Genomic DNA, 27,615 nt, shown 5'->3' on the forward strand with positions numbered 1-27,615 from the left:
GTGGGAATGAAATGCAGTAGTTCTGGGGCTGTTGTTTCATGCTTGATCATTCTGGGCCTGTTGCCTTCATAGATAAGTGGTCCCCAGCACTGCAGATCCGCACAGTTCTGCTATCGATCCAGGCTTTGTTAAGTGCTCCCAATCCAGATGATCCGTTAGCAAATGATGTAGCGGAGCAGTGGAAGACCAACGAAGCCCAAGCCATAGAAACAGGTATTTAATATCCATTCTCCTTTGCACCACTTCTACTTTTTAAAACAAACATATACTACTTTTTAAAAAACTTCTTTTAGAGTCTTAACAAAAAGCAAAAAATACATTAAGGGGGATAAGTCATCTGCTTCTAGTATGTAGACACCTCTTAACAACAGATGTTTAAGCTTGATCTTAGGGCCTTTGTGACCCCCCAAATGTAAAGGCAACCTGTAATTGGGAGCTTTCAACTCTTGTGTAACCTATACCTGGTTTATCAAATACCATTCATCTGGTAGATGCCAGTACATAAAGATAATGGAAAACTTTTAAACTTTTTTGAGCTGCTTTTGTAATTCATCTGATTATAAAAACTATGTCAGTTTATAGCTAGGGAGTTTGAAATCAGTAAGCTTCTTCCTGTTACGGAGTTTAACAAAATTAATGGAGAGCATATCTAGAAATGGAGGCAAAAGACCACTTTTTCATCCTGAATTTTGTAGAACTTCTGGATTACATTGTAGTGTTTTGCTAATTAGATATACACAGTCTTTTTGTCTGATTCAGATGATAGAAAATGGCATGAATTTAACATAATACTGCTTTATTTTTATAGAGTTTAGAAAGTAACATTGAACTAAGTAAAATAATAATTGCATATTTGTTTTTGTCTACAGCTAGAGCATGGACTAGGCTATATGCCATGAATAATATTTAAAATCGATCTGATCATCAAGTGTGCATCACTTCTCCTGTTCTGCCAAGACTTCTTCCTTTTTTGTTTGCATTTAATGGACACAGTCTTAGAAACATTACAGAATAAAAGCCCAGACATCTTCAGTCCTTTGGTGATTAAATGCACATTAGCAAATCTATGTCTTGTCCTGATTCACTGTTGTAAAGCATGAGCAGAGGCTAGAAGTACCATCTGGATTGTTGTGAAACGTTTAAAAGCAGTGGCCCCTCTCTGCTTTTATTCATTTCCCCCATCATGGTTTAAGTATAAAGCACTGTGAATGAAGGTAGTTGTCAGGGTTAGCTGCAGGGGTGTGGGTGTTTTTCTTTATTATTATTTTTGAGGGGGAGAGGTAGTTTTATTTTAATTTTATGGGCTCCTTTCCCCCCTTTTATGGTGATCTAATTGCATTGGTTAAAAGCAGCTAACCAGTTCTTTAGAATATGCTCTCTAGCCAAGTCTAACTTTATTTAGACGCTGTAGATGGACAAGCTTGATTATTTGAACCAAAATGGGAACATTAAACAAACATTACAGCCCTCACTAATAACATTGTGACTTTGCTGTCAAGTGTAGAATCCTTCCTTCAAGAAAAAGCTTGTGACCATTTTGTATGGCTTGTCTGGAAACTTCTGTAAATCTTATGTTTTAGTAAAATATTTTTTGTTATTCTACTTTGCCTTTGTACAGTTTATTTTACTGTGTTTATTTCATTTTCCCAATGTGACAATCGTATTTAAAAATTAAAACTGATGGAACATTCTGTTTTGGTCTTCACCATCTGACATGTTGAATGGCAAGAGGTGGATTTTGCCAGTTTCTTTTCACTGATGCAAACTTGTGTTAGGATATCACTGAATGGAGTATTTATAAGCGGGCCCTGAGCATGCATAAAGCATTGGTATCTGCTATTTTTTTTACCTCCTAAAAATTTGAATAAATATGTTTGCGTTGTCTGATTAGTTAGATGATCATTGGTGTCTTGCCATGATGTTTGAAACTTACTGTACAGGGGAGTCACAGCAAAGCAGCAGTTGCGACCGACTTTGTATGGGACTTACATGTTGTGCCACATTTGTTTGTCTGGCATTTGGGATATGACCTTTTTCTTAGTTCTTGTCTGAAAACTTCATGTGTAACCACTGGTGCATGCTCTTAGGAAACACCAATGTGATAATCATTCAAGGTTTGCTGAGGCATTTCTGAGTCTTCCTTATAGACCTGAGGGGCAAGATCTCAAGCAACCAGTTTGCGAAAGTGTCATCTGAAAGGTTTCTTCCTTTGAGAGCATCAAATCCTCAGTTAGTGATTCTTTTTCATCCTTCAGTATTTGCTAGGGGAGCTCCTATTGTTTGATAGTAATTTTTTCTGCATTGAGAGTTGCTCTCCTCAAAAAACTGTTCTTTCCTCACCTTCTCCATATCGAATTCCTGGTCCTTGTCATTTGTAAGTCATCAGTGTAGCCAGTCATAAGGATGTACATTACATGTTAACCTGTGGGTTGGAAGTTTTGTCTCTTGCAGTTTAAGGTAATGGATATTGGTAGCCCATCGGAATTTACCCCACTCTTGATTCTCATAACTTCTGGAGTTCCTTCAGAATGTGGTATATTATTTTATTGTGCTCCTATGTAAGATGAAGAATTACCTATTAAATTACATTTTCAACATATGAAAGTTTTTGATGACTGGTAACTGGTATCCTTCAAATAAATGCATTGCTTGGAAACAAATGTTAGTTTAATTCAGAATAAAATTGTTCATCACCTTAATGTTGTAAATTTAAAGCTCTTAAGAGCAGTTGTCATTTATAACAATTCTTGTGCTGTAGAGGGTGTCTTGTAACCAAGGGAACTGAGTTGCATTCTGGGGCCCAAATGAACGCTCAAGCAGTTCAGTAGAGATCAGCTTTATTCAGTGCAGGTGGCACTACCTGTGATGATCATTTAGTATTCTAAGTCCTAAAATTCCAGATTTAAATCCACTGTACCACAAAAATGTCTAGAATAAGACTTTGATGTCTACTGAATTTGAGTTCTAGAAGTACTAAAACGGAATAACTCACTGTTTTTGTTTCAAATACGTGAATTCCTGATTTTATGGCATCCTGTTTTTTCCTTTCTAAGTTTAAGAGTCCCCATTGTTTTGATAAGACTCTTTCTCAACCCATCGGTTGGTGGGCCAGTTTGTTGACTGAACTTGCTTAGGAGTAAAGGGGCTCTGGGAGAGTCCAGGGTAATTTCAAAAACTGGCAGTGATCTTTGGCTTTTGGGCCCATTTTCCCTGGTCCACACAGTGTGATTTGGTTAAAACATTTTGTATTCAGTGCCAACATTTTTAAAAATCAGGAGATTCACTTAAAAAAGTTACAGAATTCTGGTAACTTAAATCATCTGAAGACCTGGCAACTGCAGACGTGACCAGTCTTAGTGCATAGCACCTTCTGGGAGGAGCTGGGTCGCAGGGCCTGAATAAAAGCTTGTCACCCTCTCCTCGTTCAGGGACTCTCCAGGTGGCTTGAGTCCCCTTCCAGCCCACATGCTCCTTTATGTAGTCCTTTTCCCTTATAGCTTTTGATTTTATAACCCTTAAGCTTAGGAAACAATTTGACAAATGAAAGTATTCTATGTACCCAACACTGTACCACTTGGGGATGACCAGGTGAGTGAGATTAGCCTTTCCTGCGGACCTTCTAGTGGGGGAGGGGCATGGACAAACTGCAGTTGCAGCTCTGTCATGGAGAAGGGAAGGAAGTATTTGGGAATGGCTGCTTTTCTGGATTCAAGCCTGATGAACACCTCTGAGCAGGAGGAACAGCAGGTGCAAAAAAGCCCTGGGAGAGAGGAAAAGAATCTGAATGTGTAAGTGGCTTCTTGAAAATGTGTTCATCCCATTAGCTTTTCTGAAATCCTGAGGCACTGACAGGAGCTTTATGTTGTTCATTTGATTTTCTGTTTTGTTGTAGTCTACTTTGTTTTGATTTGTTCCCACAGTATTTTCTCTTGGTCCTGCCTAATAAGATCTTAGATCTGAAATGTGTAGAACTTAAACCCTGCTCTAGACCAAGAATACACTTTAATACAAAATTTCAGAAGCATTTGAAAATGAGCTTAAATACAAATCGATATGTAAACAAGCCACAAGGTGCTATGGTTTAGCACCGTTCAAGGAGAGTACGGGAGGAAATCTAGTATCCTGCAAGACACCATAAACACAGTGTTAGCGAGATGTAACTAGCGGTGTCGTAGGAATGATAGAAATTGGCTTTATTTTTCTATTTGATGGTTCAGGAATCTTTTTTGGCTATTCTAGCCATATCAGTTTTTGTTAGTTGTTGTAGCAAAGGTTTTAACAAAGTAGCCTTATTTGGAAAAGCTGGCCCCCTGCCCCCCCCAATATGCCATGATTATAGGGCAGCTAATTCATGAATAGATTTAAGAAAAGTGTAATATCTCATTGGAATAATGTATTTTTGGGCTGGGGGTAACATTTAGCTGTTTAGCATGCTGCTTAGTTTAAGGAATTATTTCAGGGGTTTATTTTTTAAATGATTTAATGATCACAAAAGCAAAACATGTTGAATGTAATAACTTGAAAGAAATACAAAGAATAAAAATCTGTAATCTTCCACCCAGCTTGGTGATATTTTGTTTCCTTAACTGTATGCCCCTGTGTTAATTTCCATTTCTCACTGATGTTGGAAATTGGGAGGATTGTTCCAGGAGTTAGGTTTGCTACAGCTTTGTTACAAATTGGGTAAGTTCCCATTGGCTACAAAACTAGGAGTTCGGCAACAGTTTTTCCTGTTAAGTGCAGCATTCCACATGAAGAGTTCCGGTTCCTGTCCTCTCTCCCCTGTTACATCTTTGCCATCCTTCAGCAGGTCTCATTTCATCTGTGCCTGTTGTGCCATTTCAGGTGTGTGAATGTAGACTTGCTACACAGCCAAGCAACCCTCTACTGACTTGGCAGAGTAATAGACTATTTTGACCTTGCTTATTGTCTTGCAGCAGAGCAACAATTGAAAGCTCTTTTTAAAGATTTTTATCTGAGAAAGAGAACAAGCAGGCGTAGGAGCAGATGAAGAGGGAGAACCAGACCCCCTGCTGAGCAAGGAGCCCAATGCGATGCAGGGCCAGATTCCAGGACCCTTGCGATCATGGCCCGAGACCAAGGCATATGGTTAACTAGTTGAGCCACCCAGGCGCCCCTACAAATGAAGTTTCGTCATTTAGAAGTACATTTTGTGGTGCTCATTAAAGAAAAGATTGATAACCTCACCTCATTTATAGACAGTAACTAGCAGGTTTCCTTTTTACATGCTCTGATCCATTCTTACCCACCAAATGACCTGTTTGAAAGTTCCATGATCTAGATTAGTAAATCCCAATTAAATTTCATTATCTAGCAAGTTTACAAAGTATTCTGGTTTAAATTCATGAATAGACTAGACTTGTCAAAAGCAGTCTAGATAGGGTAGGTTGGTTGCACTAGATTTGAACTTGGTACTGTCTTCCTTGTTTTGGCAGCATGCATTAGGACTATGAGTAACCAAGGGAATGAATAAGGCCAAAGTCTTTTCTTTTTCCTTCCCCCTTCTAAAACTAAATATTTGGGGCTTTGTGGTCATGGGTCTGTCCCAAGTTACTCAGCTCTGCCACTGTTGGTGAGAAAACATCCATAGACAGTTTTAAATGGTGGGACGTGCTGTGCTATTTTAAAACTTGAATTTTCACATTTCACAAAATATGTTCAACCACTGAAAGTTCTAAGCGTGTGAGCTGTACAAAGACAGGTGGGGGTTAAGGTTTGGATTGTAGGCTTTTATGCCCTTGAACCCTTTGGCTGTGATTGATTATTCACTGCTCTTGTATTAGAACCAAATACTGTGCCCCCCCCCCCTTAAAGTGATGGTGTAGGTTTCTTCCCCCCCCCCGTTAATATGTACATATTTTGATAGTATGCAGATCGAGCATTTATCAAGCCCACTTTTTCTATGCAAGATTGAACGTGTCCACACTGAAAATTTCTTCGAATGCTAATTTTAATATTCTACAGGTTTTTTTATTTTTAAAGATTTTGTTTATTCATGAGAGAGAGGGAGGGAGGCAGACATAGGCAGAAGAAGTAGGCTCCCTGCAGGGAGCCCAATGTGGGACCAGGACCCTAGGATCACGCCCTGAGCTGAAGGCAGACGCTCAGCTGCTGAGCCACCCAGATGTCCCAATAGTATAGGGTATAGGTTTTTAAAAATCCTACAGGTTTCTTTTTTAAAAGTGACCTTTACCAGGTAATGCTCTATAGTTGTGTTGTGCTTTTTAAAATGCGTTGTTTTACACTTGTGGCATTACATTTCTTTGGTATCCATATAGTATCTATTGATTGTAATTCCACTTGCAACATTTAAATTGATACCAGTTTTACAAAGTCTGCAATGTACAGCTTTAACAGTATTTTGATTGTGCAACTTGTCTGCAAAAGGTTCACATGCATTTAACATTTTGCTAGATAGTATTTAGTCCTTCTCCAAAAGGCATACTGATTTATATGCAGATCCTTACCTGACCTGAATGTCAAATTTTGTGTCTGCATAATATTCCTTTACATGGATTTTTAGGCGTGAGCATGGTATTTCCATGTCTCACTTTACTTGCTTAATCTTGGTACATAAATCTTTGTCCACATTCCTGGAGCGGATTTGGATTCCTAGTGTAATAATTTGATCAAAAGGAATGTTTTTAAGGTTCTTGATAACACACTAATGGTCAAAATATTCTTTTAAGAAATGAATTTGATTAAAAATTGAGAAGATTTACCATACTGGCACTGGTATTTAATAACCCAGAAATGCAATGTCCAGAGAGTAGTAGTTAGGGGAATTTAAGACTGGCTTCTGGCATAAAGACTTTGAATAAATTTGAGTCTTTGCTATAATGTCCCAGGAGAGGCCTTAAGGGCCTTTTCACCTTAATGTTATGATTTAGCCCATACATTAGTCAGGAAGGTATTAAAAATAAGGGGGAAGTAGAGATCACTTTTCAACCTGATGTTTGTTCTACAGCTCCATGTAAAATAAAATGCTAAATGTTTGGGATGAGAGAGGGGCACATTTTAAAATAAAATGTTGCTTTTGAAGGTGGCACCTGGAAGTTAAGTTCTGGGCAGCCTGGTGGCTTAGCGGTTTAGCGCCGCCTTCAGCCCAGGGTGTGATCCTGGAGACCCAGGATCCAGTCCCACATCCAGCTCCCTGCATGGAGCCGGCTTCTCCCTGTATCTGTCATGAATAAATAAAATCTTAAAAAAAAGTTCTACCACCTCGAAAGACTTATGATGTATAAACATCTAGAGAAGTCACCGTCCTGGAACACAAGTGGGGTGGGGGGACAGAGGGAGAAGCCGACTTCCTGCTGAGCTTGGAGCCTGAACCCAAGCCCCTGAGATCATAATTTGAACTTAAGTCAGATACTTAACTGAGTGGGCCACCTGTCCTGAGGGCAGAAACTTATTCTGTGCTGTGAGCAACAATGTGGGGCATGTTGATTGTTGTGCAGGAATTTAAAGTGTTAGTTGGAAACTTCATTTGAGAAAGAATCAACTACATGACAGCAAGGTAACTACCCAGTTACCCTTTCCAACAGAGCTATAATAAAGTGATTGTAGAATATAGTTATCTGCAACATGTTACGGCAAAGTACTTACAGAATAAAGTCTGGAAGAGCTCTTGAAAATTATTAAAAATAAAACCTATCGAAGAGCTGAACTAACAATAAATAAGACAATCCTAGGACCCCATGTGACTGATATCTGATAAGAAAATATCCATTTGGGAGAATAAAGGCAACACTTTACTGGTGGACATTTTCTTTTAACCCAGTTAATTCTACTCGTAAGGATCGTATTTGGGAAGTGTATAAATATGAGATTATGTATATGACCATCTGTGGAAGAGTAGTTTTTACTGTGGAATGCCAGAAAAGTTTTCCATTTGGACAAAGCTCAGTTATGTTTAAAAAAAAAAAAAAGTAATTTATTTCCATTTTTATTTGGTTTCCAAATATAAAAAAAAGTCAAGATTCTTACACCAATTATCTCAAATGAGACCATGCAAAGCCATTTAGAGTATACAACAGTCATTCCCCCCGACCCCCTTCTGCTGCTTTATACAACTGATTGACAAAACTGAATGGCATGTGCCTGGTTGAGAAATTTCACCTGTTTATTAAAAATATATATATATACACACACACACAAAACTCCCCAAAAACAAATATTCAGGATAGTCTGCTACTTTGTGTCTGCAAGTTAACTTATAACCTAGTTATTTCTTTTATTTAGGAGGCACATGGGACTGAAATTTAGCTGCCCAATTATATCCATCTACCCCACAGAAAGCACAAATGAGTCCCAACACTCTGTAAACTTTGGAGGGCTGAGATAGTAGACACTATTTGTTATCTGTAGTAGATTCAGCTGTTGAGCCTGAAAATGAAGACTTTTTCTCCTTAACAGGAATCTCCTTATGGCCTTTCCTCTAATTTTGCCAGACTGGGTTCCAGAAAAAGTGAAGAATCCCTCGTGTGAAATTCAAAGTGTGACAACTGTACTCTTTTGCATCATACAGATTTTTTGCTAGTTGCATAGACTAAAGACAGTTGGTCTGCTAAATGGCACTGAAGAAAATCCTGACCCAAGTGGCACTACTTAGTCCAAATGTTTTTGACCAAAAAAAAAAAAAAAAAAAAAAACAATATTTATAGGCTCACTTTTAAGAGATGGCTGACATTAATACTGTACATATTTTACATGTCAAATACATAGTCTAAGAGTTTATAAAAGTTCATGCATTATTACCTCTAAGAATATCATGTACAAGATACCCCCCTCCCCCAGTACTTGTGACAGCATTTCAGGTGGACAGTTTTATATACAAAATCCAGTTTCTCTGCTGTGTTAAGGTATATAATTCAAAGAAACTTCAAAGATTACTGAGGAAAAAAAAAAAAAACCTTAGTCCATTGAAGATTGATTGAAAGTGTCAATCTGTGGATTTATAATAAATGTTTCCTTTTAAAAAACACCCAGGATGCATAACCTCTGTACAAAGAAAAAAATATAAAAATTCTGGATGATCATGTTTGATCACACTACATAATTTAGAATGAAATGTCATTGGTTAAAAGTTTTTCTACTTATTCCTCTGACAGCATTAATTTGTGAACTAATTTATATTTAGTTCAGCTGCATTTATGGCACAAGATCTTTCAAAACAGTGGCACCAGTTTTCCTCAAAAGTAACAGCACTCTATTTTTTTTAGCAGCAATTTCATTTTTAAAGGTTAACAATTGTAGAACAAATGTACAATACTTACTTTCTACTCTATACTCACCAGTTACAATATTTACAAGGCTCACGTCTACATATAGAGTCTTTCACTTGCCCCCCACCCCATGTCTTACTCAAAGGTTTTGTCCTCCTGTCTCATTTCTGAGCTGGTTGGAGTACAGGAGTGTCAGACAAGGTACCTATGTGTTTGTCCATGGGATTCTGGATTCTAAGTGAGTATAAAGAGGACAAAATAATTCTTAGTTCAGGTATGTTCCAGTGCCCCAATAGTTAGTTACAGGGTAAACAGTACTTATTGGCAACCTATAAAAGAGGAGATGTTCTAAGGTAGCTTAATAATCTAAATCTGTAACAGCTGAACAGCAAAAAGGTCATTTTACTGCACTGTGATGTAGTCATACTGACGGGCATTTGAGGTTAGACTCTAATCCTGTGATTACTACTGGTAACCAGTTTAACTAAAGGGGTCAGTAAATTAAAAAACTGGAAATCTATTTTTAAAAGGAATTTACCTCAAGGGAATTCTGGTTCTCAAGTATTCTGTGTAGAGATTACGGATAAAGGGAATTGGTGACTTCGCTAGTGCTAACTCAAATCCCATAAATATGGTTTTTCGTGCTGTTGTATTTACTACATGCATCTTTCTTATAATACCTCTCTAAAAATCACCAACTGTATATGGTTAAACTTTGTGTTAAAGAAAGGACTACTGAGTTATAGGGGGTAACTGGCCATTATCATGTAGCTAATGACAGACATCAGTTGTGAAAATTTAGACAAACGAGTTGACAAATTCCTGAAAATAGCAAATTAGGTCCTTTGTCAAAATAGTTATTGGACCATACAGAAACAGTCCAAATCTGGACTTTATGAATTAAAACTGTGATCCTATGAAACAATTTTTCAGATGGATAGTCTTCTTTAATATCAAGAATTATTTTTGTACATTTCCACAACAGAAGAATTTGTTGACTCTGTTAATGCTAGGATGAGAAAATAATTTAGAGAAAATATGCCCAACAAGGAAGCTGATCTGACAAAAACCACAGACTGACGTCAAATGGACAAAAAAACTGAATAAAATGCTGTGGAAAAAAATGACAACTAAAATGGGGGGTGGGTGGGTTAGGTTGGGGGGCACAGTTAAGGCATCTAAAAAAAATTCCACATGGCTTTGGCTTATTAAAATATTTTACACTTTTTTAAAAAAGATTTGAAAACATCTGAAAAACATGCAAAATTGTTTGAAAATCCTGCATGGCAAATTCAGACAGTTTGCAAGCGTCATTCAGATGTTTGCCAAGAAAAATAGACTTCTCCCCAAAGACTGCACATGGGAGTCCTCTCAGCTCTCTCTATCTTATACTGGATGGTAACCCAGAGGTCTGTGCAGCAGTTACAAACAAGGTGTTGTTATCTGGAAGGGAAGGGACTGTGGAATTTCCATTGGTTGGAGAACAACCCAGCTTTAGTTTTTCCAGATACTCTGCATGTACAGGCTTATGACACTGGAGAACTTTGATGGCATCTTCTACTTTGAACCACTCTCTCTTCCTTCCTAGAAAGTAGTAGGACATTGGTCACTATAAAGTCAATTTTAAAAAGTAGGCCACATACTTTAACAATGCCCTTCACCCTCTCCCCCACAGATAACTTTGGTTTTTTTTTGGAGTGAGGGAAGAATTTTTAAGATAATTCAAATGTGGACATACATACTGATCCTCTTTTAGAAAAGGTAGCCAAAAGTAATTTGAGATGAAAATTGTATGCAAGTATGTAGTACTTAAGAGAATCCAGATGGCAAAAGGAAAGGGAACTTACCTATATTAACAGAATCTTCCCAATCTTCTAATATTTCAGTGACAGTAAGAACATATACATATGTTCTATGCTTTCGGTCTTGGTTCTGCTTGAATATAAAAATAAAAGCATTTTAATCTCCAGGAGCTAGCCATTATACATTTTTAAGGGGAGAGATTCAGTTGTGGCATAGTACTGACTGGCACACATGCAAGTATAATCCAACACAGAGGGGAATTGATGTAATGCAAGACATTTAGAATGCTGCAACTAACTCTCCGTAGTAAACTTTCACACTTTGATTTCAATGCATGTGTTTAAGAGACATTAAATATGTATTGATAGTTTAAACGCATCCAGGTGAACTATGCACAGCCAAGGTTGAGAATGGGTTAGCCTACTTCTGGAATATTCAGACTCAATTTTTAATCATATTAAAACTGCCACCTTATCTTTTTCTAGATTCAGAATTAAACACAAGTTGGTTTTAAAATGAAGGGGCTCACCTTTCATTCAATTAAAGTTAGCCTTGTTTACTATAGTCTAGGACTTCAGATAATTGCCTGATTTAAAAAAATATATATATATATTTAAAGTACACCCAATGCAACTCCAAGAGCTGCATGCTCTAATGACTGAGCCAGCCAGGCGGCCTGATAGTTGCCAGAGTTTTTCCACCACAAACAACTTGAGTAATACACTCAATTCAAATGGCGTATTAAGTCTTTGGTAAGGAACGGTAACAACAAATGAGAGGCATCTCTCACATAAAACATTACTGTTCCTTATTTTTAAGAATTTATGTTCTTAAAACTACTATAAACTGCTATGTTCACAAACTGACTGAAATCACCAGGTGAACAGGCAGGACAATTCTAATTTTCCCTTATATTTTCCAAGGGGAAAGGAACATTGATTACTATTTTCTGTTCAGATTCTATGAAATTTAAATAGCATTTGTAAGGCAATACTATTACCTTGTGTTATATAAACTTATAATGTGAGAAATTTTCTTCAAAAATCTTGCCAGCTTATTGACAGTGTGCTATTTGTACCATGGCCACTCTGCATTACAGAAAACTCTCAATATATTTTTCAGCTTAACCAGGAGATGGTGCTATTCAACAGGGTAAAGCAAGTGCTGAATTCTGGGAAAGTTTGAATATTAACTTAAGAACTTTACTGTTAATACTTAACTGTATTCTAGGAGTCATCAATTTTACCAAGTGTTGCACAATTTCTGAATTCCATAAAAAGCTTTTTCTAAAAAATTTGTTCGTTTATTTATTTATTGAAAGAGAGAGCAAGTGAGAGTGTGCTCATGTTTAAGCAAGCATGAGCAGGGGCAGAGGGAGAAAAATCCCAAGCAGACTTCCAGGCTGAGCACCTGATGACCCTGAGGTCACGCAACCTGAGCCAAAGTCAAGAGTCAGCTACTTAACTGACCAGGCCCCCTAGGCGCCCCTGTGTAAAAAGCCTTAAAAATGAAATTTTATGGTTCTACCAGAAGGACTAAACTAACCCTTAAGTAGTATCCTGAAGGAGGAAAAAAAAAAGTCACAATGTGTCAGGTATACCATGTATCTATGGTCTGACTCCTGGATGAAGATATGTGAAAACAACCTGTATCTCATGATCCCTTACCTTCCATAGACTACCTCCCAATTCCAGATTCCCTCTCCACAAATTCCATTCTGCCTTTAGTAATAACAGATTGTACATGAGAATTCTATGTTTTTAGCATCTATTCTTCATATCTGAGGTTTTTTTTTAACATTCATATATATTCCTGAAAGTATAAAGTCATTATTTGTTTATCATCTAATGTTATGTGCTAAAGGCAGGGAGTCCATTTCCAGGCAGTATCCACAAGAGACCTAAGCCCTTAGAGGGGATACTGAGGACACTGTACCTTCTAAAAAGTCTATGCTTAAACAGTATACAGTGAACCAAGAGATAGGTCTTCCTGTATCAGCTCCACTGATCTGTCACATGAAAGTAATTACTACTGTAATAATGCTGTATAAAACTGATGCACAGGAAAGTAACTTTTACTTTCCTCCTCCCTATAACGTACTTGTTTACTGACACTTTTTTTTTTTAAGATTTATTTATTTATTTATGATAGACATAGAGAGAGAAAGAGAGGTAGAGACACAGGAGGAGGGAGAAGCAGGCTCCATGCCGGGAGCCTGACGTGGGACTTGATCCTAGGACTCCAGGATCGCGCCCTGGGCCAAAGGCAGGCGCCAAACTGCTGAGCCACCCAGGGATCCCCGTTTACTGACACTTAAAAGGAATGTCTAGCTCACGTTGTTGCCAGAGTATCTGGCTGATTAGGAAAGAATTGTTAATTCTATTACCTGACAGGATTACTTTTTTTTTAATTTTTTAATTTTTTAAAAGATTTATTCATGAGAGACACAGAGAGAGAGAGAGAGAGCACAGACACAGGCAGAGGGCTGAGCCACCTGGGCTGCCCTTTTAATTTTTTTTTTTTAAGATTTATTTATTTATTCATTCAGAGAGAGCGAGAGAGAGGCAGAGACACAGGCAGAGGGAGAAGCAGGCTCCATGCAGAAAGCCCGAAATGGGACTCGATCCCGGGTCTCCAGGATCGCACCTGGGCTGCAGGTGGCGCTAAACGGCTGCCCCAGGATTACTTTTGTTACTCACCTCAAATATGCCCAGGAGTCTGCCTAATTTTCCTTTGACTCCAGCCTATTAAAAAAGGATTAAAATGTAAAATTGTTACCTTTCATAAGAAAATTTACGTGAGTTATTTTCTGGCTCTTTCAACTCTTGGATCTAAGTACACTAGGTCCTCCCATACCAAGCCTGCTTTTGTGAAGTTTTCTGGCTATGCCAAGATCCACCACCTGTGGGGTTTGCTATAAAACATGCCTTAATTTATTCCATGTTCAAATTCAGACTGATCAGATTGTCATTTATTTTATAAGAAATGACTGGGACTGACCAAAAAGTTAGACTTTCTACCGATTTGAGACAAACTTCATGAATGAAAACAGACTTTCTATGTGAACTGATAAATCCCCTTCTTACTTAAAGGACTGTCTTCCTGCTTTCTTTTCTCACATGGCTTAGGAGGTGCAATTCTTTGTTATCCTTCGACTGCAGAATTCTCATTACGTTTACCCAGTACTGCCACCGACTGACGGGAGCTTCAGTGTGCCCATTCAAATTCACCCCACAACTAACACATGGTATCCACTATCTCCTCTATCTAGGACGTGTTCCTCCCTCAGGAAGCTACTCATCCTTTAAGACCCATCTCTATGAAACCTTTCTAACTACACAATCCCCAATGAGGGCATTAGCATTTGCTTCCCATCTAACTGCTGTTCAATAACTTTTACAGCACTTAACCTGTGCTGTTTTGCCTGGAGTAAAAGCCAAATTGTATCTATCATCAACTGTTATAAGATAACCAGGCTATGTAGTATGCTTTTGTGCATGTGTGTATCTCACTTTACTGAAGTTTAAGACAAAACGAGTAAAATAAAAGCAATTTGCTTATTCATTTGAACAAGAATTCTAGCACACGATTAACGTCACTGTGCATCGTTGCAGCGCATTCCAGTGTATTATTAACCTTGCTCTGAGACAAGGCCACCATACTAAGTATTGATCACTGACTGGGCTATTGTCTGTTATAAAACTGCATGTTAAACAATTCTGGGGGACATCTACATTGGTTTTAGCTCTAACTTACCAGGTAGAAAAAATATCTGGTTAGCAAAATGCTAGTTGTTCTTGCCTACTTAAAAATGCTGTTATCAGACCATCAAAAAGAGCACTCAAGTGACCTGCCTTGCCGCCTCTCAGTGCATGTAGCAGTGCCACACAGAATACTGTAAATCCTCAAAGTACCGTGTGTGTGAAAGGAGAGCAAACAAGCTATTACTGGTCATCTCACCTCTTCATAAACCTCCCTCACGGCAGCGCCTCCGGGCTCCTCCTCTGGCTCCATTCCTCCTCCAGGGACAATCCACTGGTCTGGGTACCGGCTGCTGCTCACCAGCAGCACCTGCAGGAAGGAGCACACCCATACACTCCTGAAGTCCAAGGAGATCACAGCCAGAAACACCAACACCACCTGCAGGCTCTCACTCATGGCGCTGGGAAGCGCTTCCAGGTAACCTGCCTTTCAATGTCATTACAATTAGGAGGGGTGTGCATTCTATCACAGAAAAGCAGCTGACAGCATTTGTACACACCATATTTTGGAATTCAGAATTCAACAATCACGTGCTGATGTTACTATGCCTTCTGAACCTAATGAAGTCACTGAAACTACCAGATTCAATCAGTGAAGCTCTCCAATTCTTGGAGACTAACAAAAGATAGAAGCCCAGTCCTGGTTTATGCACTCAGAGCTGTATGCACTTAGGTTTGTGGTTGTAATATCTGTTTCTTGAGTTACAGAATCTTATTATTCTCCCAAATTTAAGGATATGTGACCCTAGGCACATCACCCTGTTCCTTCACCTATAAAATGTACGAATATTTAAAAGATAACCAAGACTGTGAGAAAGGAATAGGGAAATTCATGTAAAGCCAGTACTCAGTATAAAGTTTCTATTATTTTTACCCTTTTTTAAAATTTTTACCCTTATGATTAGATGGAAGAAGGTACCCATCATAATTCCAAACTTACATAAACGAGCAAAAGTCACTTCCGTTGGTAACAGGCAGCTATATTGTGATCTAGAAGAAGTTTGGCAAGCCACAGTGAGTGAGCTGCTTGTTTTTGTACAGTCTGAGCTAAAAATGGTTTTTATATTTTTAATTATGAAATTCAAATTCCAGTGTTCATAAATAAAATTTTATGAGAATCCTGCCTCATTCATTTTTTTACGTGTTGCCTATGGCTGCAACCAGCCGAGATGGCTATCTGTGACAGAGACAGCATGGCCCACAAAGCCTAAATTATTATCTAACTCTTTACAGAAAAAGTCTACACACCTCAAGAGTCGCATTAACTTTGAAATGTGCAAACACTTTTTAAAAGAACTACATTATCACAGAGTACCCTAGAGGTTTCATTATTTTAACAGTAATTGAAATAAGAATTATATATTCATCTTATAAATGAAAATTTGTGGGCTAGGTTAGGTTAAAATTCACCCAAGTTAAAACAACAACAAAGGCTATGATAAATAACCAAATGATGTTTGTGAAGTAACAGGTGTCTTAACCAACCCGAACAAAAGTATTTACAAAATTACCTTAGTATACTGCCTTCACAAAAACATTTTCACCAGATAAATCAATCAGCCCAGAGCAGAGTTTAATCCCGGATGTGTGTACTGTTTTTTTGACATGTATACCAGTAGTTCTATCTGCCCAGCTCCCTTCCTAGTACTAGAGCAACTGCTGGCATTGAGAGTTCACAGCCAGCACAGGATTCGCCTCCCACTGAGGAGGCCAGTGTGAGGCCGCCAGGAACTCTACCTTCCACAACTAGAAAGTTCCAGACTGACGGTAAATAGTTCAGCAACTGCCACTTTTCCCCCCAAACCTCTAAGATACTGAGCTGGAAGATAAGGGAACATCTTCAGGCAGGTATCCTCTCAATTTGAAAAAAAAAAGCAGTAAATTTTGGCCGATGGACACACCATCATCGCAGAGCAGCGACCAATCAACGCTCAAGGGGTCTGAGCACTATTTCTCTAATTCTTGATCCGGATTGGACTCTGTTGCTTCTATTGGCTTCATTCCTTCATATGAAAAACTGGCAGAACCCCACAAATCCAGAGGAAGCACTGTAAATTAACAGCTGATAAAATCTCAGCTGAAATACTAATGGCTGACACTGAGGGTACCACCAGTCCAAATATACCAATTTTGGTAAAATGAAATGTAAGCCTTAAATTTAAGCTTTCTTAAATATTAGCAAACAGAGCTTACATATCAACATTAGAAACTAAAGAGAATAAACAAATATATCAAGAATTAGAAAACACTGGCTTGAACTTGAAGATGTCTTACAACTGTACAGATGACAACCAAGGTGTGTTTCATTCCCTGGTGCACACAACGAGGTCTGCTCGGCTACCTTTCAGTGCACTAGTGTCATCCTCTGTAAAGGCAAGCACCCATCCTGGTAGGGCTGTTGAGGGTTAATGAGAATTAAATACCTTAAATCCTGGCCTCGTCACTCACTTGTTAGCTATTACTAGCTCTTCTGCTTTCCCACTAGTTGAGTTGAATCAGCTTACCAAGAATTAGGCCTTTCCCAATTTTGCCACTTGTATTTGTTTTATAATTATTGAGAGTTAATGATGAAACGAAGGCAGAAAGGAATTATCAAAAAGACTTGCAAAGATTAATTAAAGGTGGGTTATTAAAAACTGCTATCAAATTAAATACAGATGAGGGTACTATAAAACACTGGAAAAAAGAAATTTAAAAATCCAGAAAGGGCCTGTAAGAGTCTTCAAAGTTCAAATTCTTTAAACAAAGTGAAACTGCAATCAGATTTCATTTTTTATCTTATTATAAAAAAGGAAGCTTACAGAGGATCTCTGGTATTCCAAAGCTTTGAGTTATATTGAGACTGGCAAATTAAGTTTTTAAGTTAAAACAAAAATGCTTACTGTATAAAAGCATATGTCTTACATTAAGGGAAAAGTAAATCATAACTACTGTTTCTGACTGCAGAGATCGAGGTTTCTTTCCCTGGTCACTACGTGTGGGTTACAGATAATCTACCTTTTACAGCCTGGATGAAATTCTTTCTACCCAATTCTATGCTCCTAAGCAACTTCCTTGATTAGGTTCACAATGGGACAGGACACTGCAGGGCCTAACTGCTGGACAAGTACATCCTTATTTAGTAAACAGGGAGTTTCAAAGCCCTTGATATTCGTAATACTTGAGTCCTGGAAAAAATGAAACTCAGTGTCATGTATCTAGGTCAATGATAATTCCCATTTGTCTCAAGATACTCTTGAAGAGAGAAATCACATAAGGTTAATAATGTTGAAAACTCATTAGTAGAGTCTGTCTGCTTTTCTGAACACTTATGCTTCCAATTAAAACCAAGTCTTTAAAAAAAACAAAAAACAAAAAACAAAAAACAAAAAAACAAGTCTTTAATGTGCCATCTACAGGACATCATTCACATATGACTAAACATGTCTTCCAGAAGTCAGTGACATGGAATCCCTGTATGCTTCAACATTTCCCTTCATGTATGAAAACAGTCTGTATAGTTTTGGACAAATGATTTAGCAGAATTTCAGAACTTATCATTACAAGAGTCCCTTGACATTCCAAAATGATTAAATTTAATTGATAAAACCATTAACTTCAAATGTATCTTTCCAAAATATAATAAATTTAATAAATGAGTAATTAATACCTCTGGTATAGAAATGATCAGCATCTACACTACTAGCTTAAGAAATTTGATGAAACTAATTCGGTGATGAAACTAATTTGAAAACCAGTGTTCTTCATTAAGTATTTGCCTACTCAGAGTACTTCATCTGGAGTTCAAATGGGGTCAAGGCCACATTTGTATGTTTGTTGGGTCTGAACAGCATTAAGTATAGACAAAGAAGATTAAAATCCCTCCTACATACTACAAGAATCTAAACCTATATAGAACCACAAATTATTATTCAGTATCCTAAAAAAAGAAAAAGCCATCTAACATTTGTACAACATCCCCAATCTACTAGATCTGTAATACAGCTTTAGCATGCTTACTAATGCTCTAAAAACATTATTACTGAAGTAAGAAAGAGAGGTTATAAAATCTCATTCAGTTAAGATACACCAATAGCTGACAAAATCCATACCTGGTTGTTCATAGGTTTTAAATTCTTTTCAACTACCTTTCTAGGTATACTACATTTTGTCTATCCAACAAGATGACAGTCTGCCACATTACTGACAAGGTGACAGAGATGAAAGCAGACATCCAACCTTCCAGATAAGCCAGAGCTGAGACCAAAGGAAAGATTTTTAAAAAGGAGGTGAGCCAACACACCAGGCTGCAGAATTAGACTTTACTCAAACTCAACCTCAAAGCCATTACTGCTAGTGAAAAGTGAAGACATTTCCTTGATTCAACCTGCCCACCTTCCTGCTACTGTACCATCAACCCCTCCTTTCCATGTATTGAACAATTAATCAGAATACACCACCATCCTCCTATCATTGTTAAGCCATCTCTCACACTTGTCTTTTTCTTTTTTAAATTTTTTAAAATTTTATTTTTTATTTATTTTATGATAGGCACACAGTGAGAGAGAGAGAGAGAGGCAGAGACATAGGCAGAGGGAGAAGCAGGCTCCATGCACTGGGAGCCTGACGTGGGATTCGATCCCGGGTCTCCAGGATCACGCCCTGGGCCAAAGGCAGGCGCCAAACCGCTGCGCCACCCAGGGATCCCACTTGTCTTTTTCTTAAACAATGTTTTAAGCATTTGGAATATAAGTACCTCTCACTTTAATAGTATAGTAATAATGGTCTATTTGGAACCAGCCCTGAGTCTTAACGGGGCAAAGGTTTGTCTATGAATTGGAGTAATCTACAGTGTAGATTCTATATCCTGTATCACCTGTTAAGTCCTCCATGCTGGGGGTGGGGGTGGGGGTGGGGTGGGGGTGGTAAGAGCTTATAAACTAAAAAATGCGGTCCAAGGTCTATATAATGCAGCTACTTGAAATTCTTAGTATTATACACCAAGTAGCTCCCAATATCCTTTGTGTTTTAGCTTTTACCCTTATAACTGCTCTTGGTCACAGCCTGCTTCTGGGAACAATTGGTCATTACAACTGACTACTTTTGGGGGAAGGGAGGGGGAGTGCACTGCTATCCAGAGAATCCCCAAGTGATCCCTAAGTCAAAGAATCAAGTTTTACTTTGTGAATTATAGCTATTTAGAAGCTGTATTGGGGTTTTTGTTCTTTCTTCGTTATTATGAACCAGGATGCATGAATGGTTAAAACTACCTCTACCACAGCTAACTATATTATAGGCATTTAGCCAAAATTAGGCCAGCAAGCAGCATATTAGAACACCCAGTATGCACACATTTTAATAAAAGACCTTAAGTTACAACAATGATTATTGTATCCATTAGCCAGCTACCTACTGCTCTTATTAAGCAAATCAGTACTACTTTTTGGACTAGAGCCACAGTGCTATATAGGGGGGTCAGAACTGACAGCTCATTTTGGAAAAATGTGCTTAACCCAAACTAGACTTGCTAGCTCAGAAAAAGGTCAAAATTCAAAATTCTTGGTACTTGTTCTAGTGAATGCGTATCACTTTTCTACCATCATAAAGTTGAAAAACCACAAGTTGAACCAACAAAGTCAGGGACCATCCGTACGGGATTGGTAGATGGATGAATGCTAAGTTGGGCTGATCATGGCATTTTCTCCTAGCATGTCAAGGTTATGAAGTGATGGGTAAGCTTTCTTTCACACGTTACAAAAAGCCTTAGTGATATATACTGAAAGCTTGAAACATGCAAATTATATAAAAGGGCCTTCCCTTGAAGGAAGTGGCTGGTTGAGTGGCCATAAAGCCCTTTAGGTTTGGGAGAGCTGCAGGCATAGATGACATTTCCTTATGTTTGGGTAAGGCTGGGGTGCCTGGGTGGCTCAGTGGCTGAGCATCTGCCTCTGGCTTAGGCCATAACCCAGGGTCCTGGGATCGAGTCCCGCATTGGGTTCCCTGCAGGGAGCCTGCTTCTTCCTCTAAGTCTCTGCCTCTCTCATGAATAAATAAATAAAATCTTAAAAAAAGAAAGAAAAGGCTGCCTTTGGATAGTTAGTTAATTTTTTTAAAAGTGGTCTCCATTTGAAGCAAGTATCTTCAAGGACTTAAATCTAAAAGGACTTCTACGGAAGTAATAAGCAGTCTGCCTATTGATTCCAAGTGTACAAACATTAGTAGAGATTTACCTGTACTACTATTTCTTACTAAGATTGCTTTTATTAGGGCTCTGGTTTTGGAGTTCTGCTTTCCCTACCAAGGCTTAATTTTAGTGCATGACTTTGTAGAATTCAGACATTTAGTTAATACACATTTGGCAGTTAGCAGACTGTAGAGAATGCAGCCCCTGGCTTAAGGAGCTGAAAAGTTAATCAGTGCAGTTAAGTCCAAATGGAAAAGTAGTGGGCAGTCTTTAAGACTGTTTTGTTAGTGTTTCTCACTCACAACTGTGCCTGGATTCCACCCAGAATCAAGTCATTTCTATTTCTCTTTTTAGCACTCTATCCTATTTTGCTGCCAGATCATCCTCAAGCTTGAATACATTTAAAATGTAAATGTTCCTTGTTCATAACTAAGTGTTCCTTTCTTGCCTAGCAACTCCTCAACCTCACATTCAAGGAGCTCTTTTCAACCATTATCTGTCCTATGCTATCCTAAGCTGCAGCTCAACTAACCTACAGCCCCAACGCTTGCTCTCTGTGATGCTTGGTCCTTCCTCTCTGACTGACTGAAATCCAGCTCAGTGGATCTTAATCCTGGAGCACGTGATGGTACATTCCCCTTACTTTATTTCCCTTTATAGCAGTCATTTGTCTATCCTCCTGCTAGAGAGTATGTTTCTTACTTTCCATCTCTGCAACACTGTTCAAACTATCATATATGCAAATATGTTCAACAGAATCTATTTTTTTTTTTTGGATACCTTTTGTGAACGTACTGTCCTCTTTCACTATACAAGCACAATATCTCCTCTACTCTATGGGAGCTTATTTGTGGGCTTGTATGGAAGCCCAACTGCCAGAACTAAGGATAGTTGTTCCCTATAGAAATGACTAGCTGGAGAGAGGATCAAATGAAGAGATTTAGAAATAAAGGACCTGGGCTCAAAATTATCTGCCAGCTTCTGTGACCTTGGGACAAGTTACTTCTGCTGCCTAATTTCTTCCTGTACAAATGCTAATGCTTATTATTTACCTCACAGGGACCAAAAAAAAGGGGCAAATATTAAAAAAACCATCCCCAAAAGAATATAGACTGTGCTGTTAGAACAACCTTCTTTACTAAAACAATCTGTTCTCAACTATGGGCTACTGAGAATTTCTTCAGTACAAGGAGAACCATATTGGAGCACTGTGTAACTTTTTGTGGCCCAGCAGCAATTACTATTTTATTTCAATTTACATTCTGTAAACACTACATCCTAAAATAAAGCATACATTTAAATCTTCCAACCAGGACCTAGGTGTTGTTAACCCAGGAGGGGGAAAAATTGTCACCTATTAGCTAAAGAGGTGTATTCAGGGTGTTTTGTATCCTATCCTCAGAAGGCTACCAGTGTAACATCAACAGAGTGGGAACAAATTCATAGCAAAACAGCAAGATGTCCAGGAAAGCTAATAGGTTTCATTTAGTAACTATCGTATAATACAAAGAGCCCCAAATATACACAACTACAGAAACACAGTTCCTAAGAAGATAAACCACACATTACAGTTGGCTGTGCTTTTACTTAGAATTCTAGAGCCTTCCCTTAGAGCATATTCTGATTTGGTTTCTCAATCTGCACTGTACCAGATTTACCAAGTTTTACATAAGATTTCTCCAATACTCCCGAGCTTGCTCCTTACTTCATTTTATCTAAGTGGCGGTAGTCTTTTGATTCAACTGGAGGCTAGGAATATAGCATTTATTACAATAGGAACAATGTCCAAGCACACAAATAACGCACTGACCTACTAAGATGATGATCTGAAGCACTCTCCAGGCTTTACCATTCACACAATACAGATCATTTCAATTTCCTCCCATTTCCTATATTTTCCCCTGGGAACTCCCCCCTCCCCCCCAAGGCCTGAATTCCAAGTTCAGGTTATGGCAAGACTTCAAAGTCATCACTTCTAGAAAGGCTTCCAAGCTCAGCCTCAGAAAATCTCTCATTCAGCAAATAGTGTGCACCCAATTGCTAAGGAGCTCCGTGCCAAAAGCCCAGCATCAGAAGGGACTGGATCCTGAATTCTGACTCTACCACTTCCTAATGATGTCATTTGGGCAAAGTATTTGCAACTGTCTCTTCACCTATAAACCAGCGCTAAAAGGATTAAATGTAACAGACTTAGAGGTCTTCAGGCAGGCCCGGCACATTGCAAGCCCTCAACTAAGAAAGTGATTACACAATAGTGATGAAACCAGACAAGATCCCTGACCTATCTTGATCACTTTGGACTATATTCTTTTATATCCAAAGTTTATTTTTCCCTAACATGGCCTTCTCTCAATGATTTTCTAGAATCTTTTTTTTAATAGTAAATACTTAATGCTTATTGACTGTTACTCTGTAAATGCTAAAAACAAAACAAAACAAAAAACAACAACAAAAAACCCTTTCCCTTTCTACTTTCAAGCTTTCCTAAGTGGGCCCAGGTCACAAACATAGACCTATTTCTTTTTCTTCTTCTTTTTTTTTTTTTTAAGACTTTATTTATTTATGAGACACACAGAGAGGCAGATACAGAGGCAGAGAGAGAAGCAGGCTCTACGCAGGGGGTCCTATGTGGGACTCCATCCCAGGACTCCAGGATCACGCCCCGCCCCGAGGCAAAGGCTGGCGCTCAACGGCTGAACCACCCAGGCACCTCTAGGCCTATTTCTTCTGAGTTTTAGTCTTTTTTTTTTTTTTTTTTTTTTACTGAGTTTTAGTCTTAACACTTAAAGGCTCCTAGCGGAGCACTAAAAGGCTTGGTTCCTTTCAAAAAAATAAAGACAAGAGTTCGAAGAGCACCATTTTGAAGCACTTTGATTTTTGTTAGCATAAGAACTACGCTGAGTGTGCACTAGGTCATATGCATCCTAACTACATGGATTAGCAATAAGGAAGCCATTAAATTCCCGTCTCCAGTTTTAGCCTGGTATTTTATTGGACACAGTTGGTTATGGAAGCAGAAAGACTGTTAATTTTTTCCCTGTCTAATCATTTTAGGAGTGGCAATGCTCTATAAAAGATTTTCATGGCTACCTATCAACTATTATTGCCTAGAGCGAATTTAAAACAGTGAACCTTTCTTAAATTAAATAAATGTGACTGAAATGAGGAAAAACTGCTCTCCAGGAAAACCTCAAGGGCCTATCAACTCAATGCAGGAGGATAAATTACAGAAGAGTGCTTACTCTTAGAACAAGAAGGCTGCTCCCCTCCAGATGTCAAGCCAAACACAGCAAAGTAAAGAAGCCTTGACAAATATGCTGAGAGCTAGAGATTACGGTCTGAAAATGGCAACTTTGCCCACCTCTAGTCCATCTTTCTCCCTCTGGCGTTATTCCATTTTTCACTAGCCATCTTTCTGCAGTCAGAAAACTTTAAAAGAGGAGGCCTTAAAAAACAAAACAACAAAACAAATCAAGTATGATTATCCCAAGTGCTTGCGAGTTAAAGGATCCACTAAAAAGTGGGATCTAAAAAAAAAAAAAAATCAGACCGAATGGGGTTTTATTTTAAATTTTTTTTTTTAATTTTATTTATTTATGATAGGCACACAGTGAGAGAGAGAGAAGCAGAGACACAGGCAGAGGGAGAAGCAGGCTCCATGCACCGGGAGCCCGACGTGGGACTCGATCCCGGGTCTCCAGGATCGCGCCCTGGGCCAAAGGCAGGCGCTAAACCGCTGCGCCACCCAGGGATCCCTGGGGTTTTATTTTAAAGCACGGGGTCTGTTTGGCTATTACTCCACAAACGTCCCTAGATTTAATCCGAAACCGCAAACTGCCGTAACGTGGAAGGAAAATGTAACAGAGGCAGAAGGGCTTGGGCTGCAACACTCTCGCCATTTCTGCCGCCTCTGTTTGCACTCGGGGTTTATCTGGCTTTACCCTCAATTCGAGGGTTAAGATGGTGACTCCCGCCAGAAGCGACCTACACGGCCCGGGACCTTCCGCGGGCCAGGAGGCGCCTCGGCCTCGGGTCCTCAAGACGGCCCAGCAGAACCCTGGGCTGGGCCAGCCCCTTTGTCTCCTCTATCAACCCAGAGAAAGGAAGGAAGGACGGACGGAGGGCGGGAGAGAGAGAGAGGGAGAGAGGGAGGGAGCGAGGGGGTGCTCATCCCTCCCGGCCCCGGAGCCTTAGGAAGGGTCGCGCGAGTGGGGAGGGGCGAGGACCCCCGCCCCGGCCCCGCGCCCCCGGCCCCGCACCCCGCACCCCGCCGCGGAGGGCCCGGAGCGCGCTGGCGGCCCTCACCTCGTCCTCCTGCTCGCTCCGGAAGCACAGGCACGCCGCCCGCTTCTTGAAGCCCTCGCGGTCATAGGTCCGCGTCTGGTTGGGCTTGAACTTCATCATAGAGGCGGGCTCCTGCTCCTGCTCCTGCTGCCGCTGCCGCTGCTGCTCCGGCCGCCGCCGCGGGGGCCCGGCCGCCGCCACCCCGCCGGGGAGTTGGGGCGCGGGCGAGTCGGGGCACAGGGGCGTCGGGAGGCGAGTGGCAGCGAGGCCGGTCAGTCCCGGAGCCGGCGGCCGCCTCGACGCGGGGCAGGGCGCAAGCGCCGGTCACTGCAGCCCGGGTGCCGGGGAGGAAGCGCCGCCTCTGCCCGGGCGTCCGCCGCTCTCCATGGAGCCCGCCGCCCGCTCGCCTCCGCTCCCTCCTGGTGCCGCCGCTGCCGCCGGCACCGCCGCCGCCGGAGGGAAGAGCGAGGCTCGAGGCTCGCGCCGCAAACAGACAGTTGAGAGAACTCCCGGCGTCCCGACAGCAGCACCGCCGAGGCTTCGCGCCGCCCCCACCGCCCCCTCCATTTAAGGGGGCCCGCGCAGCCCCGCCCCCGCGCGCGCCCCGCCCCGCGTGCGCCTGCGCGCCGGGACCGTTGCGGCGGGGGAGGGGCGGCGGGGGGCGGGGCCTCGGCCGCGCGGCCGCGGGCGTCCCTCAGAGCGGGAGGGCCGGGGCTGTCGCCCAGCGCGGCCCACAACGCCCGCGGGTGAGGAGAGGCCGAGACCCCTCCCTGTCGGTAAACCCCGCTACTTGCCCTGCGGAGACCTGAGATACCGTCTCCCGGAGAGGCGGTCTGACGCCATGCAGCCTCCCGGAGTTGCTCTCGGGTCAGGAAATGCCCGGAGGCGTGGAGCGCCGGCAGCCTCCGCCGTGACTGACGCCGGGACTTGGCCCGTGAGGTGCGGGGACACCAGAGGGTGAAGGCCTGGGAAGGGAAGACGTTCGCCGTTTCGTTTGTTTTCCAGAGGAAGGCGAGAAGGCACATTTCCTTTTTCCTATTTTTTTTTCCCCTTAAAAAAAAAAACTTTGGTTAGGGAGTCGTTTGTATTCTTTCGTGAGTCCGTTCAAGCTTAAATATTTCTTTGAAGCCGTGCGTAACGTCTTGCACTTTGTTCCACCCTCCACAGTGTCTTCACTACTACTGGCCATGGCTCATATTTGCGAAGTAATTTGCCCGTGTGTTTCATGCTTAGTAGCAGGCACAGCGAGGGGTGGGGCCACAACACTAAGTGTGATAGGATTTCTGCTCCCTGGGGGCTTCCAGCCTTCTGGGGGCTCGGGACAAACAGCCTTTACATTTGGTGAGTGTCGTTGGGGGTTAGGGTAGGAGCCTGGAGGCCCCCAGGTGGTAAGGAAGCGGACCGACCCAGTTGCAGGCGCCTGTGACTCTTAAGGTTTTCGTTCCTGCAGGGCCTACTGTGTGCCTGGCACCGGCGTCTCAAGCCAGCTGCTGCGCTTCCAGGCACCTGAGAGCAGCAGATAGAGTCAAATACCAAACAACCACCCAAGTACAGTAACACTCCAAAGGTAATAGGATTGAAGGTGGTGGAGGGTTTCACAGGGAGGTACGACCAGTCCTGCAAGTCCGGAGCCGAGGCCCCGAGGAGGAGGACCTAAGGCCATCAGGAGCCTGCTGAACTTTCAAGGCAGAAGAGAACTAGGACTTCGGTCCCGTGGGAGAAGGAGTTAAGGTGAAATGAGAAAAGGCCCACGTGGCTGCAGTCGGGTGGAGGGAGCATCTAACTTCATCTTCTCACCGCCAGGGCCAGGCAGATGCAAGTTTGTATGATAAGTTGATGTCGAATAAGTAATTTAAGAAACGAGATTTTACCAGGCACAGTTGGAAATCTTATCAGTCTGTGCAGAGACATTTCGGGGGCCTTAGCTTTCTTATAGAAGCTGCTTGAAGTTTATTTCCAGATTTATAAGCAGGGGCTGCATACATCCAGCTAGGGACTCCATTTTGGCTAGTATGCAAATAATATAAGATAATTGGCTCAGATAAAATGAGTAATCTCACCGTGGTGATAAAGATGAACTTTCCCTCTGCTTCAAAGGTCTAGCTTCTAGTTTGTGTTCAGTGAATATTGGTTGATTGGATGTTGGTCTACTCAAATCTTTCCCATTTAGTAATTACATGAGGTGAGGCATGAATCAGAATTGAAGAGGAAAGAGGAAGATGGCTGGAACAGACTCACCGAAGGGAGGAAAAACTGCACAGAAAACTGGTGAGCATGAGTGTGCGGCCACTTGCTTCAGGTTCCAGATCGTTGCATTTGGTTGAAAAGATCTGGAGTTCAGGTCTCACCTGCACCAATC

At 40.8% G+C, this 27,615-nt stretch overlaps 3 protein-coding genes across 4 annotated transcripts in view; 2 read left to right on the forward strand and 1 right to left on the reverse strand.

The window, feature by feature from the left end:
- UBE2N (ubiquitin conjugating enzyme E2 N) overlaps positions 1-1,890 on the forward strand; it is a 36,181-nt gene extending 34,291 nt beyond the window's left edge. Inside the window, exons 3-4 of the mRNA XM_041738664.1 lie at positions 73-213; positions 870-1,890. Coding sequence (XP_041594598.1) covers positions 73-213; positions 870-910 — 182 coding nt within the window. The 3' untranslated portion in view covers positions 911-1,890. The remainder of the gene's footprint in view (positions 1-72; positions 214-869) is intronic.
- Positions 1,891-7,950: 6,060 nt separating this feature from the next.
- On the reverse strand, positions 7,951-25,806 carry NUDT4 (nudix hydrolase 4). 2 transcript variants are annotated; one of them, XM_041738376.1, is made up of 5 exons: positions 25,278-25,806; positions 15,009-15,119; positions 13,748-13,792; positions 11,093-11,177; positions 7,951-10,829 (listed from the first exon to the last, which is right to left on the reverse strand). In XM_041738376.1, exons 1-5 carry the CDS (start codon positions 25,374-25,376, stop codon positions 10,627-10,629), a joined length of 543 nt encoding a protein of 180 aa, XP_041594310.1. In that variant the 5' UTR covers positions 25,377-25,806; the 3' UTR covers positions 7,951-10,626. The 2 variants fall into 2 exon arrangements, with proteins under 2 accessions (XP_041594310.1, XP_041594309.1); XM_041738375.1 differs by having other exon boundaries at positions 11,093-11,180.
- Positions 25,642-27,413, forward strand: LOC121481007 (translation initiation factor IF-2-like). The gene is made up of 3 exons (XM_041737981.1): positions 25,642-25,732; positions 25,829-26,195; positions 26,707-27,413. Exons 1-3 carry the CDS (start codon positions 25,642-25,644, stop codon positions 26,777-26,779), a joined length of 531 nt encoding a protein of 176 aa, XP_041593915.1. The 3' UTR covers positions 26,780-27,413.
- Positions 27,414-27,615: the final 202 nt, after the last annotated feature.

The sequence above is a fragment of the Vulpes lagopus genome, chromosome 23 (assembly GCF_018345385.1).
Source record: "Vulpes lagopus strain Blue_001 chromosome 23, ASM1834538v1, whole genome shotgun sequence".
Lineage (NCBI taxonomy): Eukaryota > Metazoa > Chordata > Mammalia > Carnivora > Canidae > Vulpes > Vulpes lagopus.

What these genes read in the sequence shown, in the direction of transcription:
- NUDT4 (XM_041738375.1), bottom strand. Translation starts at nt 25,376, where the DNA reads ATGATGAAGTTCAAGCCCAACCAGACGCGGACCTATGACCGCGAGGGC. An exon ending in GGAGCGAGCAGGAGGACGAG is followed by an intron (nt 15,120 to 25,277) that starts GTGAGGGCCGCC and finishes TCCTTCCTGCAG; the next exon opens with GTGCTGCTGGTGAGCAGCAG. An exon ending in GGAAGATTCTGTTAATATAG is followed by an intron (nt 10,830 to 11,092) that starts GTAAGTTCCCTT and finishes ACTACTTTCTAG; the next exon opens with GAAGGAAGAGAGAGTGGTTC.
- LOC121481007 (XM_041737981.1), top strand. Translation starts at nt 25,642, where the DNA reads ATGGAGCCCGCCGCCCGCTCGCCTCCGCTCCCTCCTGGTGCCGCCGCT. An exon ending in AGGGAAGAGCGAGGCTCGAG is followed by an intron (nt 25,733 to 25,828) that starts GCTCGCGCCGCA and finishes CCTCCATTTAAG; the next exon opens with GGGGCCCGCGCAGCCCCGCC. An exon ending in GCCGGGACTTGGCCCGTGAG is followed by an intron (nt 26,196 to 26,706) that starts GTGCGGGGACAC and finishes TCGTTCCTGCAG; the next exon opens with GGCCTACTGTGTGCCTGGCA.